The sequence below is a fragment of the Lissotriton vulgaris genome, chromosome 7, assembly GCF_964263255.1.
Source record: "Lissotriton vulgaris chromosome 7, aLisVul1.2, whole genome shotgun sequence".
Taxonomy (NCBI): Eukaryota; Metazoa; Chordata; class Amphibia; order Caudata; family Salamandridae; genus Lissotriton; species Lissotriton vulgaris.
In genome coordinates, this window is record NC_141695.1 from 622,124,994 (window position 1) to 622,140,931 (window position 15,938).

Genomic DNA, 15,938 nt, shown 5'->3' on the forward strand with positions numbered 1-15,938 from the left:
TAGACCAGGGTGTAGGCGTTTGACCCAGTGGCAGTCAGATCCGGTCCCATCATTTTAGTTTGGGTAGGTGCACTGGTAAGAAGCCGGGTAGGAGAGCAAATAAGTTTAATGGCCCAAGTCATTCAGAGGGAGGTGCTTGAGGGGCAAGCATCAGTGTTTCCGCTGTACAAGTGGTGAAGGTGTCTTCATTGGGCCAAGTGAGCAGCGATAATCAGATTGTAATCCATATATTTTTATAGCACCGCCGGATTAAAGTCAGGCACGTATTCAGTGAGGATAGTATAGGAAACCAGGTTTTAAAGTGAGCAGTAATGAGTCCAGAATGTCACTCTTAATCAGTAATTCAGGGTAGTCACAACATCAATGGTGCAGATAAGAAGAATTGGTAGCACCGCCATTTTAAAGTCAGGCATTGTAAGGCGACCAAAAAGAAAGGTCTTAAACTGCCGCCATTTTGAAGTCAGGCATTGCTCGGCACCTTTTCCAATAAGAGGAGCTGTGATGTATACCCAGCTAAACACCACAACACACTCGCCAGGGTAGCAATGAAAAACTAGTCAAAGCGCTTGTAAAACGACTCGTTTTGTGATTGGAATAATTATGAGGGACGGAGAAGTGCCTCATCTTGTTTGGGGCACCGCCATTTTGCGAGTGCGAGACCTCAGCCCCGGATCTTCAAAAATGGATAGCAATCCTCATTAATAAAAACAAAAGAAATACCTGGCGCGATTGATCGAGCCTGAGGCGGAGGGGAACAGAGAACATCCGGGTCATGTAGGCAGATGGAAGCCAGGCCACCGGGCGGGGATCGTCACAGAGGTCAGAAGTCTGCAGGGACGGAATGCGGATGAGGTCCGAGGCGAGGCAATTCAGGCTCCAGCGGGGGATCAGCGCCGGTGCCCACCGTCGTGAAGCAGACGGAGTAGGGGCAGGTATTTGGGACAAGTAAGTTCCCAGAATTCAGTCAAGAGTAGCACTATGAACAGATGCAAGAGGTCCCCATACAAGGCACTCTGGGCAGTGAGTGTAATCTTTTTATCCCCAGTATATGCCAGAGGTAGTGAAGCCACACCTGGTGTGTTGGAGTACGTTCGGTGCCCCAATGTGCTAGTATGTTCTGGAGTGCAGCTACCAATGCCATCAGTCTTTCCCTAAAGGATTTTAATGGGAAAGTAAGTGGGTTAGGTATCTTTAGAATCATATAAGCAGGGAATCTGGGAAGTTGCATGTCTAGATTTGAATCAATATCATCTATGATCGGGGTCCAGTACTCCGCTATTTTAGGGCAATCCCATAGTAAATGTAGCAGTATTTGAGGAGTCGCAGCCCATCCAGCAATCTTGACTCCACTCTGGGCTCCCTTGGTGTAGGCATACCAGCGTGAGGTACCAATGTGTGCTCTGTGTTGCACTCTAGAATACACCTCCCCCATTCTTTCAGTGTCAATTGCCTCTATAATCTTGTCACCCACCTCCTGTGGCTTGCATTTGAAAGTTGCAGTGTAGGCTGGTGCAAAATGCTATATAATTCAGTGATAGGCTCTTTATCCGAGGTTTTGGTGATTAGCCTTTTCTCAAAAGATGTAAGGTACCATTGGGCCCCAATGCGATTCGGTGGGTACATCAGCCAATGTCGCACCTGCAAATAGTGAATCCGCTCAGACTCTGGCAGTGCGTACTCCATGTTCAGTTGGGCAAATGAGACCATCCCTTCCTCATCAAACAAATGACCTGGACACGTAGTTTAAGGCTGTGGTCGCCTGTTTCGAGGAGGCTAGGTGGATCACCGGGTATGGAATGGACATTGGTGTCCACTGTATCGGATATTGTGTTGAGTTGTTCCACCGTTGCCAGCGATGCCTATAGGTTAAAGAGCCTGAGATTTACCACCGTTAACACGGAACCCAACACCTGGCAGAAGGTCTCCAGTTCAGCCAGAAAGGCAGTGATGGGATTATCTAGTACCACCATGTAATTTGCATACAGACTGATGGTATGTTGTTCCCCGCCAAATGTGACTTCTCTGATGTTGTGATTTTCCCGATTCCACTGGGCCATCAGTTCCATGTACAGGATGAACAACAGGGGCTAGAGTGGGCACCCCTGTTGTGTGCTTCTGCCTATGGGAAAGGCCGCTGAAGCTTATCCGATTACTCGGACTACTGCACAATGATAGCTATAGTTGCTTAGGACCCATGCCCAGAATCTCTCACTAAAGCCAAAGTAGAGGAGCACCGCCTCGAGATATGGCTAGTGCACTTGATCGCAAGTCTTCTCTGTGGCAATTGTTAAGAGCATTATCTCCCTGCTGGAACATTTGGCTTTATCCATTAGGTGATGGATGCGTTTAGTATTATCACAACACTGTATTGGGTATAAATTCTGCTTGAGAGATTAGGTTCAGCCTGAAAAAAAAACAGTGAGCTTGAAGAACACTGGTAAAAAGTTTAATATCTACGTTAGAGGGATAATAGCCAGTACGAGCTGAAATGCAGTATATACTTTCCTGGCTTAGGAATAACCACAATGGTCACTATCAACATCAAAGAGGGAAAGACTCAGGCCGGTAATGGAGTGAAAGATCCGGCTCAGAATTGGAGCTAGGACGTGACAAAATGTTTTGTAAAAAATAGCTGTCGGGTCTCGGCAATTTCAAGGGTTTCTGGTGGAAGATGGCGGAAACCACCTTTTCAATTCAGATTGGGCAGTCTAAGCAAGCTGCTTGGTCCGGGGAGAGTAGTGTCGTGTTTGTCCCTTGAAGATATGAGGTGGGGCCTTCTGGGTCGAGAGTTTGCCCTGTGTAAAGCTCTTTATAGAAATCCCAAAAGGTGGATGCAATGTGGTAGTCTTCCACTATATCGCTGCTGTCTGGAACCCAAAGAGAGTGTATGCCTGCCACCTGTCTTCGTGCTCGCAGTCTGTTGGCTAAGAGTTGTGTGCATTTGTCTCGCTCCACACAGAAGGAGTCTCAGAGGCAAAGCGCTGCGTATTCAGGTCAATACCCGCTAACTGATGCCATACTCCTGGGGTGCCTGTGTATTGGTAAATGGGCTCAAGTTCTCGCACTTGTTGGGATAAGCAATCGCTCTTTTCCTACGGAGCTTGCGGTCTGCAGCAGAAACTGGTATCAATTCGGCCCTTATTATAGCTTTTAGAGCTTCCCAAAGTGTGGCGATAGAGGAGTCCATTGTGTCATTGATTCCTGAGAAGTTAATTGCTTGATTCATCAGATTCACTACCTCGGGTCTATGTAGGAGGGTTTCCCGCATCTTTAATGTCCAGGTGGATGGCCTACTAGGGGAAGTCCAATGATAAGGTACACTGCTGTGTGATCTGTTAAGGTGCATGGTTCTATCTCAAACACTGTTAAAGTGTGTAGGTCATGCATCCCTAGAAAATAGTCAAAACAGGCGCATGTTTTAGGAGCGTGAGAGTAAAAGGTATAATCCTGTGTGTGTGGGTGGTGCTCTTGTCAAGGATCCTGCAGCCCCATCTCTTGGAGCCAATGTGTTCCCTCCCGTGATAAAGTCGCAGTGAGACTGTAAAGCTCAGCTGATCGGTCTAGATCATTGTTGAACATCAAGTTGCCCCCCCCCCCCCCCCCCCAGATCGCCCCCTCCCTCCCCACCTCCCCTCCCGACCAACAAAATCTAATAGTCAAAAGGCACAATTTGGATAGCTATTTCAGATCTCTCCTTCATATGATTTTTTTAACATTGTGTATCATGATTCTTGTAGTAAAACCAGGAACCAGATGAGACCCTATTTCTTCTTCCAATTAAAAGGAGAAATAGGTTCCAAGGTATCCTTTTCGGTATCGTTTTACAGTATTATTTTATTCACATCTTTGAAACGTTCCATGCTGGCTTGTACTAGTGTTACGTTCCATATGGGTACCCCAATATAGGGCCGGTTAATATCATGCACCTTCACCTACATTACCTCCCTTACAGTTCACAGAAAAGAGCCTTTTAGGATTGAACCTTTACCTAGTTCTAGTCCTGGGTGTAGAAGGAGGGTTTCTCCCTGAACAATAGCGTCCTATAACCATCAATAGACTCACACAATATTCATAAGGGTTTTTGGAAACCAGGCTGGGGCTACTCCACCAGAATAATCTCTACCTACAAGGTTCCACCCATACGTCCTCAAATCCAACAATGGCTAATACAAGAAACAAGGGACAAAGAAACCCTAGATACTTTCTGTATAAATACAGCACATCTTGCTAGTGTTAGCGAGAGGAGACCGAGACTTCCAGCTGACACACGGACCAGAGATGCTGAGGTTCCTGCATGCAGATGCTCCAGCTGACAGTGGTCTTACACATCCCTTGCAGGGTGTCCAACTAGAGACCAGGACGGGGTCCCACATTCTCTCACTTAAGGTAATGGGGTTTGAGTAAATCCTAGAGGGATTCTTGGCTTCACACCTACTCACATGCTAGGTACACTTAGGTACATCTATATAGGCGTCGTAGGAGTATGCGCTCTCTTATCACGCATTTTATATTCATGAATGTATTCATGATTATTGCAAGATGGTAGAGCTGTACTATCCTTTTATATTCACTGTACTGCTGATCATATATATCTGCTACTGTCTAACGGTTGTTGCAGCACATCTATTTTACACTAGAACAGCTGTGCAATAAATTCTTATTGTAACACGTCCGACTGTTTCTTCTGCGTAACTCTGAGACTGAATAAGTGACCACGAGTGACTGAGCAAAAGGTAGTACATGGTTTCCACGATTCTGAGGGATCGGGGTTGTCATGTTCTAAGGTTGCCAGAAACTATTCTCTCCCCGATAAGAGGAGATTTTAGTGGCACTGTGAGCTAGCTAATGCAAACAGGTTAACATTCTCGGAGGGGGTTCTTGGAACCAGTCTGCCACCAAACCCACCGATTAGGTTATCCGAACACGCAGATTCTGTATAGGAAGTATACGACATGGCACCGCCAACCTTGGTTGGGTACTTATTCAACAGTAGAATCTGAGTAGTTCAGTTGTGCTAATTCTCAGAGACCCCTACTCACAAAACGCCAGAGACATCTGGAGGGGGTGGGCACAAAACTCCGCTACAGCTGAGTGGGTGAAATATGCTATTTATTGGCCGCTGGTTAATCAAACTTTAAGGATACGTTGTTCCTAAATTGTGTTAAACACCTAATCTTAGTTTCCTTGGAAAGTTATTCTGTGTTCTAAAACACAATGACTAACCAAGAAGGAGATATAGACCCGCTGACAAAAGCCCTTCGTCACTCAGACTAGGAGGAAGATCTGAATGGAATAAAGTTTCATTCAAATGCGAGAGATGCACTCTCCCTCAAACTACTTAAATACGGTTTGCCAGCCAGAGGTGGCGCAGTAGCATACGTGATAAAGTCACACAAAGATTTTCTAACAGGTATTTTATTCATGGGTTACATTCCCGGCAGCAAATGCAAGAACAAAAAAGTTTCATTATTACATACATGATGACATACCAGTGGAATACATTCCGTATGAGGGCACCGAGGTTCCACTAACATACCAGGAACATGAATACTAGTTTAAAGGCGCCCTCCCCTTTACAAGAAGAGTAAGGCTCTGTCCGTTAGGAAGACCAGGAGCAACATGGCCCATATTAGCAGCCTACACCCCACATACTGACATTGACAATGCCACAAGATAAATTACTTTACAGAAACATGACACTATTGGCCATGAGGACAATTACAGTTCAACCAGCAGGTACTACAACAAATACAGCTCCTACACAAAAAACAGCAACTACAATTACTCCACAAACATTACACGCAGTAATGGGAAAAATGCCCACGAACGTGAACAAATACCATTCTGGATAGCTCAGAAAATAACACAGAAGCAGTCTTCCCGAATAGTAGACAGTATGAGAAACACAGAATGCTGACAATATGCATGCCCATGGGGATTACACCACAAATAGAGGATTGTACCTCTTGGGGTACAATCTTCGCAGCCATCTATACAAGGACTCATGGTATACCATCCTTCGTTGTAACACCACATGTATTAAGACAAATACAAAAGGAGTATGGGGCAGAACCTGCTCTGAATTTAGGGATGAAATTACTCCGTAATTACGCCCAGGTATCAGCAATAGTATTAGCAAATATTAAAGGAGAGGCAGAATCAGTGGCAATCCACCAATTCCTACAGGAGTTCGGTCCTTTACAACAGGAACGTGAATTACCCAAAATTATAGAAACTGCATACACAGAACTAGGCAGGGACAGCTTGGGTGGTAAAGCTCTAAAGCCACAATTAGTAGGCAGTCCTGAAAAGGACCATTCCAAGCAGACACCTGCTTTTGCTAAAAAAAAGTGGGATAATAATAAAAAACAAAACATCGAAAAGATCTCAATCCAGTGGTGGATCTCCTCCACAGGAGCCCTCTGAAAATAGGTACAACCTCAGGAATAGGGATAATATTAGGAAACCTAAAGGTATCAGGATACTGATACACGTTCCTCTCGTTCCTTTCAGGCCTGGTCGAAAATCTCAGAGAAGGACGGTCAGAACACAGAGCGAACAAAATCCAGAGACAAGCAGCACGCTCAAGACTATACTTCCAAAAACGAAGAAAAGCCAAAATCAAAACCTCAGTTAAAAAAAAACAAAAAATGCAGGCCTGAAGATCAGACATGCTCAGAATTCTAACGAGACAACTTCTGAACGGGGAATGGGCTCAGACTATGCTGGACAGTGTGGCAGAGGTAACAATATCCATTGGGGGTAGCTGTGCGCTATATGTTATGTTATGTTAAAAATTTGTTAGAGCGCAAAACAGCTGCCCCAGCAACGGGGCGTCCCGGCGCTGAACCATGAAAAACACCCGAGGGGAGAGGGTGAAACAACAGGGAGATTAAATCAGAGGGAATAGATGAGTTTTAATTGCCTTGCGAAAGGCAGTCAGATTGGTCATGACGCGAATATGCAGTGGCAGGGAGTTCCAAAGTTTCGCCCCTAAAACCTTGAAAGAGCGGCCACCCATTCTGCTAAGCCTAGTTCGAGGGACGGACACAAGAATATAAGATATAAGATTCTAAATAAATACATTCTAAATCAGAATCGGTATGAATTTTGAGACGCAATCTAAAAACCTGGCTGTTTACCTTCCTTTAGTTGCTTAGTGAAACTTATGAATTTCTGCTGCTCGCAGCGCTGGGACATCCCCGTTGGGGGTAGCTGTGCGCTATATAAGATTCTAAATAAATAAGCAGCTAAAAAAAAAGAAAAGAAAAAAAAGGTCAGGGAGATCTTAGATCAACTTGAATATTAAGGGGTCATTGAAGCATGCACCTCACCAATTAACACTTCCTGTAATGAAAGCAGACAACTCCCATTGAGCGGAAGAAACACAAAACTACATTCAATTGGATTTTTCTGCCAAAATATAGCACCTGAAAGCAGGTATTGGACTGCATTTCCAGCGTGGGGGTCCCAGTGACAATTTTGTAGTGTCCCCCAGGGGTATAAGAACAGCCCGGAGGTATTTTCAGCAAGAGTAACCGAGTTACTTTAAAATTTCTGATGAGGAAGCATTGTCCTATGTGGATGATATTTATCTGACGGACGACGACTTAGAAAGGCACTTGACTAGGGTGAACCCTAATTATGGGATTCGCCTCAGAGGGCTACAAATTAAATTTTAAGAATCAAAAATAGCCCACTTCAATGTCCTGTTTTTAGGATATGAGCTTTCAAGTGAAGGGAAAAGTCTGGCAGCAAACTTTTTAGAAAAGTGTGAGCTGCTCCAACCGCCAAAATCACAAAAAAAATAAATGACAGTCAATATTGAGATTCCTAGATTTCGGCAGAACATACATTTTGGATTACACAGAAAGAGTAAAACCTTTCTACGACTTAAAAAAAACTGACTTTTCAGTTAAAAAAAGGACACAGGAACACACAAACATCCTACGTTCACTACAAGAAGACATGATAGCTTCAAAACAGATGCGGATAAACGTACGCATCTTAGTGATCCGTATAATAGGGGTCAATGCGGGTACACTTACTTAACCTTTATAAATCACACCTGTATACAAATGCAGAAATGTGTTTCACTTCAGAGAAAATCCTGACAGCAGTTCAGACCACTGTAGCCAGAGAAAGAGCACTCGCGCAGGGAAAATGCATAATTGTCGTAACCCCGGTGCGAGCTTTAGAAGCCGTTTGAAAGGCTGGCATTCCAAATGGAAAAGCATTACATCCAAGATGGATACAATGGTCTTATTCTCTTCCTACAACGGATGTTGAATACAGATTTGATCCAAGTCTAAAAACACAAGCATTCCTGCAATATGAACAAGAATACCCTCTACCGAATGACATCTTGCCTCTAGATCAGTATGAATATATAATTTACACTGAAGGATCGTCTCAGCCGGCCATGAGAAGTAAGCAGCTATACAGAGCGGCATGCGCAATCATTAAAGGTCGTATGCGGGATGGAAAGTTCTATCCAAGTTGCACGATAATAGTCTCTATGAGACTGTACGGCACAGCAGGCAGAATTAAAAGCATTAATACTGGCATTAGTGAATACGGATCACAAATTCCCCAGAATGATAGTGTGAGATACTTCTTACTGTGTGCAATCAAACAATGAATATTTACATCATTGGGAACAGAACGGGTTCAAAGATGCAAAAGGTGGCACAATTAAGCATAAAATGCAATGGGAACAGGTTGTTGAGTTGAGAAATGAACTACCACAGACTCATGTGATTCATACACGGAGTCATCAACGTGATGGCGTTCACCTTGAAGGGAATTAATTGGCTAATGAAGCCGCGATGGGGGCTGTATGCACAGCTTCCGTAGCTGCAGTCACTCGTTCAAAAATGAGGATAGACTGATATTATGGTTGCTGTCATTGCTTCACGCAAAGGCAGCTCAGCAGTACCAAAGAAATGTCAACTCAAGTACTAATACAAGTTAGATGCAAATAACAATCCATATGCTCAGATTCCTGGAGTGGGGGATAGTGTAAAACCAAATATGTATTGTAGACAAGGTTTGATTGTAGCAGCACATGAGGGTTTGGGCTCTGTGTACACAGGTGTTACAGCGACTATTTCAGTATTGAAACAATGCTATTGGTGGCCATGTCTAACAAAGCAAACTAAAGACACCTGCCAGCAGATGGACGGCTCCACCATAACACGCCCGGCACAGACACGGTTATTAAAAATCAGACAAACCTCTCGCTTGTGTGCATCTGGACCACTGCAGCCCCTTATAATCTGATGGGTCTTACAAGTATATTTTGGTGGCAATGGATTCATGCTCAAGGCTCCTATGGACTTGGCCTCACCGCTCGACTGAGGCTCGAACTGTTATCAAAGATTTGCGAGTCTTTATAGGGACATATGCAGTTGGCACATTACATTCGGACCGTTACCCGGTGTTTCGCTCTCTGGCTTACAAAGAGGCGGTTGAAAGTATAGGCATAGCATTGCGGTACTCCTCTGTATCATCCAGAGGGAAATTCGGTTTTGGAAAGGAAAAACCAGGACCTAAAGCAATCTTTAACAGCTGGGGTATTAGGTAAGGGCGGTAGTTGGGTTAATAAACGATATGGGGTACAGAGAGCTTTCAACAACCAGTTAAGTTCTCCAGGGGGTGTCACTCCTTACGAGGGTCTATTTGGGACGTGAATGTGGGTACCTGATCTGGATTGTGAAGGCAAAGTGGCGGATGAAAAACCTTTTTCCAATCCATAACAGTTTGGCTATCTTACAGGAAATGAATGAAGCAAGAGCTTTGCACAGTAATGTGCAGGTGAAAGAAACGGCCACTGGGGAAATCAAGGTAGTCACTGCAAGACCTGCCTGGATCCCAAAAGTTGGGTATATGGTCAGAGAGAAAATAGCGGATAAAAAAAAGAATTTAGACCATCATACAGAAAGTCTGTACCAGTCCTAGCAATTCATGGAACAAGAACTGTGCTTTTGCCACCTCTTGCCGGGAAAAAGGAGAAAAGATGTCTCAATTGACCAAACCACACTATGTGGCCGATACGGAGTAGTAGGCCACGTGAATGCCAAAGCAGCAGACGCCCTCCTCTCGCTACAATTCAAGAAGATCAAACGGAAAGACTCATCACGTTCGAAGAGACACCTATACGGAATGAAGGACTATGCAACAACGCTATGGAACTCGTTCCCCTTGAACAAGAAGTTAAACTTAAAAATGAAACTCAAAATAACAATTAAGCTGCAATTAGACCCAATAGAGAAGTCTACGTCCAAATTGAGATTTCAACATCCTGATGCAATTCCAACAATTGATCGAACTGCTTCTAGCTCCTTCATGAACTTGGATTTATTTTCTTTGGATCCAAATGAACCAGAAATTATGTAAGCCCAACAAACACGCAAGCAACAAGTCAAGGACTTTCTGAAGTTTCTCAAAAAGACTTACCTGGTCTCGCCTTGGGTAGAACTCTGGGTAATTACTAGGATACTGTTCTTTCTTTTCTGGCTAGGCTTAGTTATAACTTTTAGCATGCTTATTAATGGAAGATACCTTCAACAAAACCTCTACGTCCCAAAAGTTAATTTGATTCTGAAGCCACATCAATCTCCTTATTGTGAACAAAGAGACTTGTCATCAGTGAACATTACAGCAGTTCCTACACCGGACGGTATAGTTTGGGACAAGGTTGATTGACATGACATATTAGGTCCTACTGAACTTTTAAACATTTCTCATGTATCTAAAATTTTATTGAGTGATATCATTACCTCCAGTACACTTCCTTAACCCCTTCGGTGCTCATGACGGAACGATTCCGTCATAAGCGTCGGTTGGACTGTGCTCATGACGGAACCGTTCCATCATGAGTCCGTTGGCCCAATAGAACCTTCAGCACAGCGCGAAAATTCGCGCCGCGCTGAAGGGGTTAAGATTGGGACTCTGAAACTGTTAATAACATGTTGTCTGATTTAGAGAAAACTGCCGTATTTCCGAACACTGAAATGCTAGAAGGTACTTCAGACTACGACACTTTGTACTGTTACCAACATTATGGTCATCATTTCTTGCACAAATCTATAACACCTAGAAATGTTTTTGAGTACCACCAGTGGGAACATTGCCCTACACCACCAAAAAGTAGTTCTCAAACATTTGCACAGAAATGTTCATATTTTTCAGGGTTTAACACCACTGACCCGACCTCACTATTATAAGGTTACACAGCCATCAGCACTGAAAATTATGTTGACTAATACCAAAAAGATTTACTCCACTTCCTTTATTGCCCAATTGTCTGAACAGGTTTTTGACCTATGGAAGGACACAATAGACTTAAAATCAGTCTGGGGTTCTAGGGACTGGCAAGTCCGGGGAACAGAACCGCCATCTAGAGCATGCCTCATTCCACAGCAGATGATATTTCTAAATGACACTGTGCAACATACATCCTGTCTTGGATGCAACAGACATCATGTCTTGGACTAGCCAAGAACAAGGACACCTCTGTTTCCGTGGCAAAATTCAACTTCACAGGAAGGGACAACAGTAGAAGACATTTCACAGTACAAACAGGTCAGACCCTAATTGAAAAGAATGGTTGGTTTGGCCCTTAGACACGAACAGATGTCAGAAAAGATTCTGATTATGGATAGATTACCATTTACAGTGGCAGAATCACCATCAACGGAATGGCTAATCCATGGCTACATAACTCTACCGGTCACTACTTTTTAGTTTCAATATTGCCTTGAGAAAAGGCAGGCAGGCAATATGAAGAAATAGGTAAGAAATACAATAAGAAATTTTGGAAATTACCATACAGATTTTGATGCCGGAGTGGGGATCGAGAAGTGTTTCTAAGCGGTACAAACTGCAAGAAAGCTTTAAGCAGTTCGCTCATGTGCCAGGATATTTCACTGCATAAAACTTGTAATGGTTCAGTAGCGAACTTGTCCTGCCACATGAAAGTGACTCCAGCAGCTGTGATTACTGTGGTATTCAAGCTACTCTCAAACGGGAGTTACTTGATGCTGAACGAACAAGGTTGCAGTGTGATGCTTCCGGGCATTGCCTATCTGGTCACTGTGAACTCCAGGGCTACTTGCTGTATGCAAGTATTGTGTTATGGCCTTCGTTGAATGTTTCCTTTATACAGTTTGATACTTTGAGCAGACTGAAAGCCACACTTTTACAGCAAACTGTACCCTTAACCTCCACCCGAGAGACCTTTGATCTTCAATTAAAATCGCAAGGACTTTGACCGAGATATAGGCACTTATATGTACAAATTGCCCCTTACATCTCGCAGAAATGGTGGGTCATATCTTTAATACGTCTGATACAAGTGGTATTGTAGACCTATTTAAGACCATAGGGTCAGGATTTCTAAGCAACTTTCAGACAGTCCTCGGAATTATACACTCCGTATTGGGAAGCATTTTAGGAGGTCTTTCGCTAATCCTGCTTTCAATAGCAGGAATCCTGATTGTTAATTTTCTGCTGCGCAATGGATAGCCCAATCACCAACTAGATGGCAAAAGCACTAATGGAGCGCAAATACCGTGAACGCATGGTTCAACATCTGGGCACACCTCACATACGGGAACTGAGCGCCTCTTGGTTCCTATATTGTAGACCAGTCTGGATGGACTGCATCTTACCTGTTCTTTGATGCCGGTTTTGCAGAGAAGAAGGCGCGTTGGATCTTTGACACTTCCATTGGACACGTCTACGGACTTGAATACCAGGCTGGAACCCGTGAGGTCCCATGCTCAGCAATGTCCCACGCGTATTCCTATATTGATGGCTACTTTCCCCGAGAACCCGCAGGTGCCTTTTGCTACAACTGGGTTAAGCATCAGCTCTTCCACTAGCACTCTGGTGCAGACTACAGCACCAGCTGCCTCTACATCAGCTATTGGCAGTACTGAATATCATCTGTGCTCCATCGACATACTCTGCGAGGTGTTACAAGGACCGTCCTCTGTAGCGGCGAGCAACGACTATGTTGCGTCTCCCAGTCAGGACACTTAATCTATAATTGGCTCACCGTGTGCTGGGAACGAATTCAGATTTTTCCTTTTTGGTTTCAAAACTCAACTAAATTTGGAACATTTCCTAAAAATGTACATTTTTGCTGGAAACGCAAGGCCTTCTGACGCTTGTTGTGGTTCGACTTATGTAAATAAACTCAACTAGGACTTTGGTTTAAGTAGCAATTCCAAAAACTAATTAAAAAAAATAATCTCTCCCCTCTTAGACTATTTTTAAATGACTTTAAAGAATGTTTTTATGAGGCTCACCGATGTGCTGCTAACTGTTAAAGTGGAGTAGTTTGCTACCATTTTTTTTATTGTGGACTATTCTATTGGCACTGTGAGCTAGCTAATACATACAGGTTAACATTCTCAGTAGGGGTGCTCAGAACCAGTATGCCACCAAACCCACAGTTCATGTTATCCGAACGTGCTGATTCTGTATAGGAATATATAGGAACTACATGAAACTAGTAGGCAGTCTTCTGCTTGGAATTGGAGATGGGTGGGAAAGTTGGCGTCTTAAAGTTGCATAACAAGTTGGGTAACAGGTTGGTTAACACTGGTCTTTTAAAGCACAATATTACCCAAAAAGATACCAGACTGAGTTACCAGAAGGGACACAAGGGCTCACTAGAAAGTAGATAGGAAAGAGAATTCTGAAGGTCCTTCCTGAACCGAAGGTAATTTGTTTCAGTTCTAAAACGTACAGGTAGTGGATTTTGTGAGGCCAGTTAATGAGCAGCCCCCTGCTCTGCACTTTATTAATTGGCAATCCGGTCACTGTTACCCCAGGGGGCCTCCATCCTCCAGTTTTGCTTGCAAGTATTCAAGAGGTGTGCGGTGTCAGACCTCAATGAGAATGCATACTTTTGAATACGATCTCGTCATTAAAAGGCGGCATTCAGGAGTGCAACAACCTCGAAAGCGAAGACGTATCCTTCTAGCAATGGATAGGGAAGTCTTTGCCACCAAGTTCTGTACATGCAGTTTTGCCAACAAATACCTACCGATAGAGCACTGCAATAGTCAAGCCTTGCTAGAATAATAACTTGCATCTCTTCCCTCCGACAGGCAAGTTAGCATTAGGCACATTTTGGGGAGAAGTCTCGTATAACAAAACTGTGTACTTTGAACGAAATTGAATTGTGTGTGAACACTACCAGATATTTTATCTGCTTGACTGGGGTGGGCGATGTTCCAAATTGCATGGGTCCTCAACGCATGGACCACAGCTTAACAGAACCACCAAAAACAATATTCCTAAATGTTTAACTTAAGTCAATGAAGCTTTAACCCACTCTTTCAAGAGACTCCCTGCATTTTCCAGATAAAAAGCCATTGTGTGTCATAGGTCATAAAGGTGAAACCAAATTAACGGACCAATTGAGCAAGAGGGGCTGTATACATGTCCAATAGCATAGAGTTGAAGATTATTAACGAAGCATGCAATGTATCACAGGCTTGAAAGCAATCTTCAAAGAGGACCTTTTGACTGCTCAATTGTCCTCCACGTAGGATTTAATCCTTGTAAGTACGCCGATACCAGAATTGCACTTTTCGTGCTGTGCAGCTAGCTGAATACTAAGTCGGGCAAGTAGATCACTTATTAGTGAACTCTAACAAAATTTGGTGAATATTTTTCTAAGGATTTTGATAGGAACCAGGAGCAGTGCTTTAATACAGTGCTGCAATAGCTCAAAACCTTACGATGAGCAGACTTTACATTTTTAAATAAAGAAGTAATTCCAACTTGCTTCCAAGGACAGCTGCTGCTGGAGCAAAAGATGCTCTGCACTAAAGAGTTCAGTATAGAGGCAAGCTCATCTGATGCTTGATGTACAATCCTCACAGGACAGTTTCCCAACAGAGAACAAGATTTAACAGGTAAAGCCATACCCTAGCCTTAACCGCGGTGAAGAGGGTCCAACTGGGAAATACAGCCTTCAAGAGGCCTTAGTGAGATAGACAATCCCTTGTACTCAGAACAGATGGGGGAAGGGTTTAAAGGTGGTAGTTTGAACAACAGACTTCACTTTATTGAGAAAAAAATCCACTATAGCACAGCTCTTACACAACTGGAAGGGAAATAATCGTGCAGATGCGATTTGCCAGCGACTCAACAATACTAAAGTATTTTACAATTTGTCATACTGGTTATTTTATTTTCATACTACTCTGTCTTGGTCTTAACAAGTGAAATACAATGATGAATAGCTAATAAATAGTGTTTGCTGTACCTCTATATAAAGATTTCTATGGAAAATGCATGGAGATTTTGTATTTTGGGATCTCTCTTTTTTCTCAACCCTGCTAAACTGATTATCTCTAAACTTTCAAAGTACAGACTAATCAAAAAGTAGCATCTTTTGGAATGTTTTGTGGAGATTTGTCAGACTATTAATAAAATTGTAGTAAAACTGGCTAAAGCGAAAAAAGGAACTCCTAGCACAACTACACAAAATAAACACTAAAAAGTCTGGAAAAAGGACATTATTCGCACCTGCAACACATGATTAAGCAAAATGAGTCAATCTGATATGGTCTCAAAACTGATAACTCATAACATACAGAAATGATACCTCCCAATCAAATGTTTACCTAAATTTAGTTCCAAGCTATCTGTACTAATGTTCCTTATCTTGTGCAATGTCATGTTTACCTGAACCTTGCTCTCAAGCACCTAGTAGTGACATTTCTTCCATGGCCCCTGCACAACGACATATTCATACCTTTATTAACATTCTGTCCTCCAGGCCCACTGCTGCGGCTATAGGAGATTCTGAGGCGGTCTGGAAGAATACGAAAATACACGTGAAAATCAAGGACAACATGAGCACGAACTGCTATGTACTGCTCAACTGCTTGCTGTGGCCATCCATATACATA

General features: G+C 43.2%; 1 protein-coding gene across 1 annotated transcript in view; it reads right to left on the bottom strand.

Moving 5' to 3' along the window:
* MRPL58 (mitochondrial ribosomal protein L58) overlaps positions 1 to 15,938 on the bottom strand; it is a 120,837-nt gene that overhangs the window by 32,307 nt on the left and 72,592 nt on the right. The window contains exon 3 of the mRNA XM_086930794.1: positions 15,782 to 15,841. Coding sequence (XP_086786920.1) covers positions 15,782 to 15,841 — 60 coding nt within the window. The remainder of the gene's footprint in view (positions 1 to 15,781; positions 15,842 to 15,938) is intronic.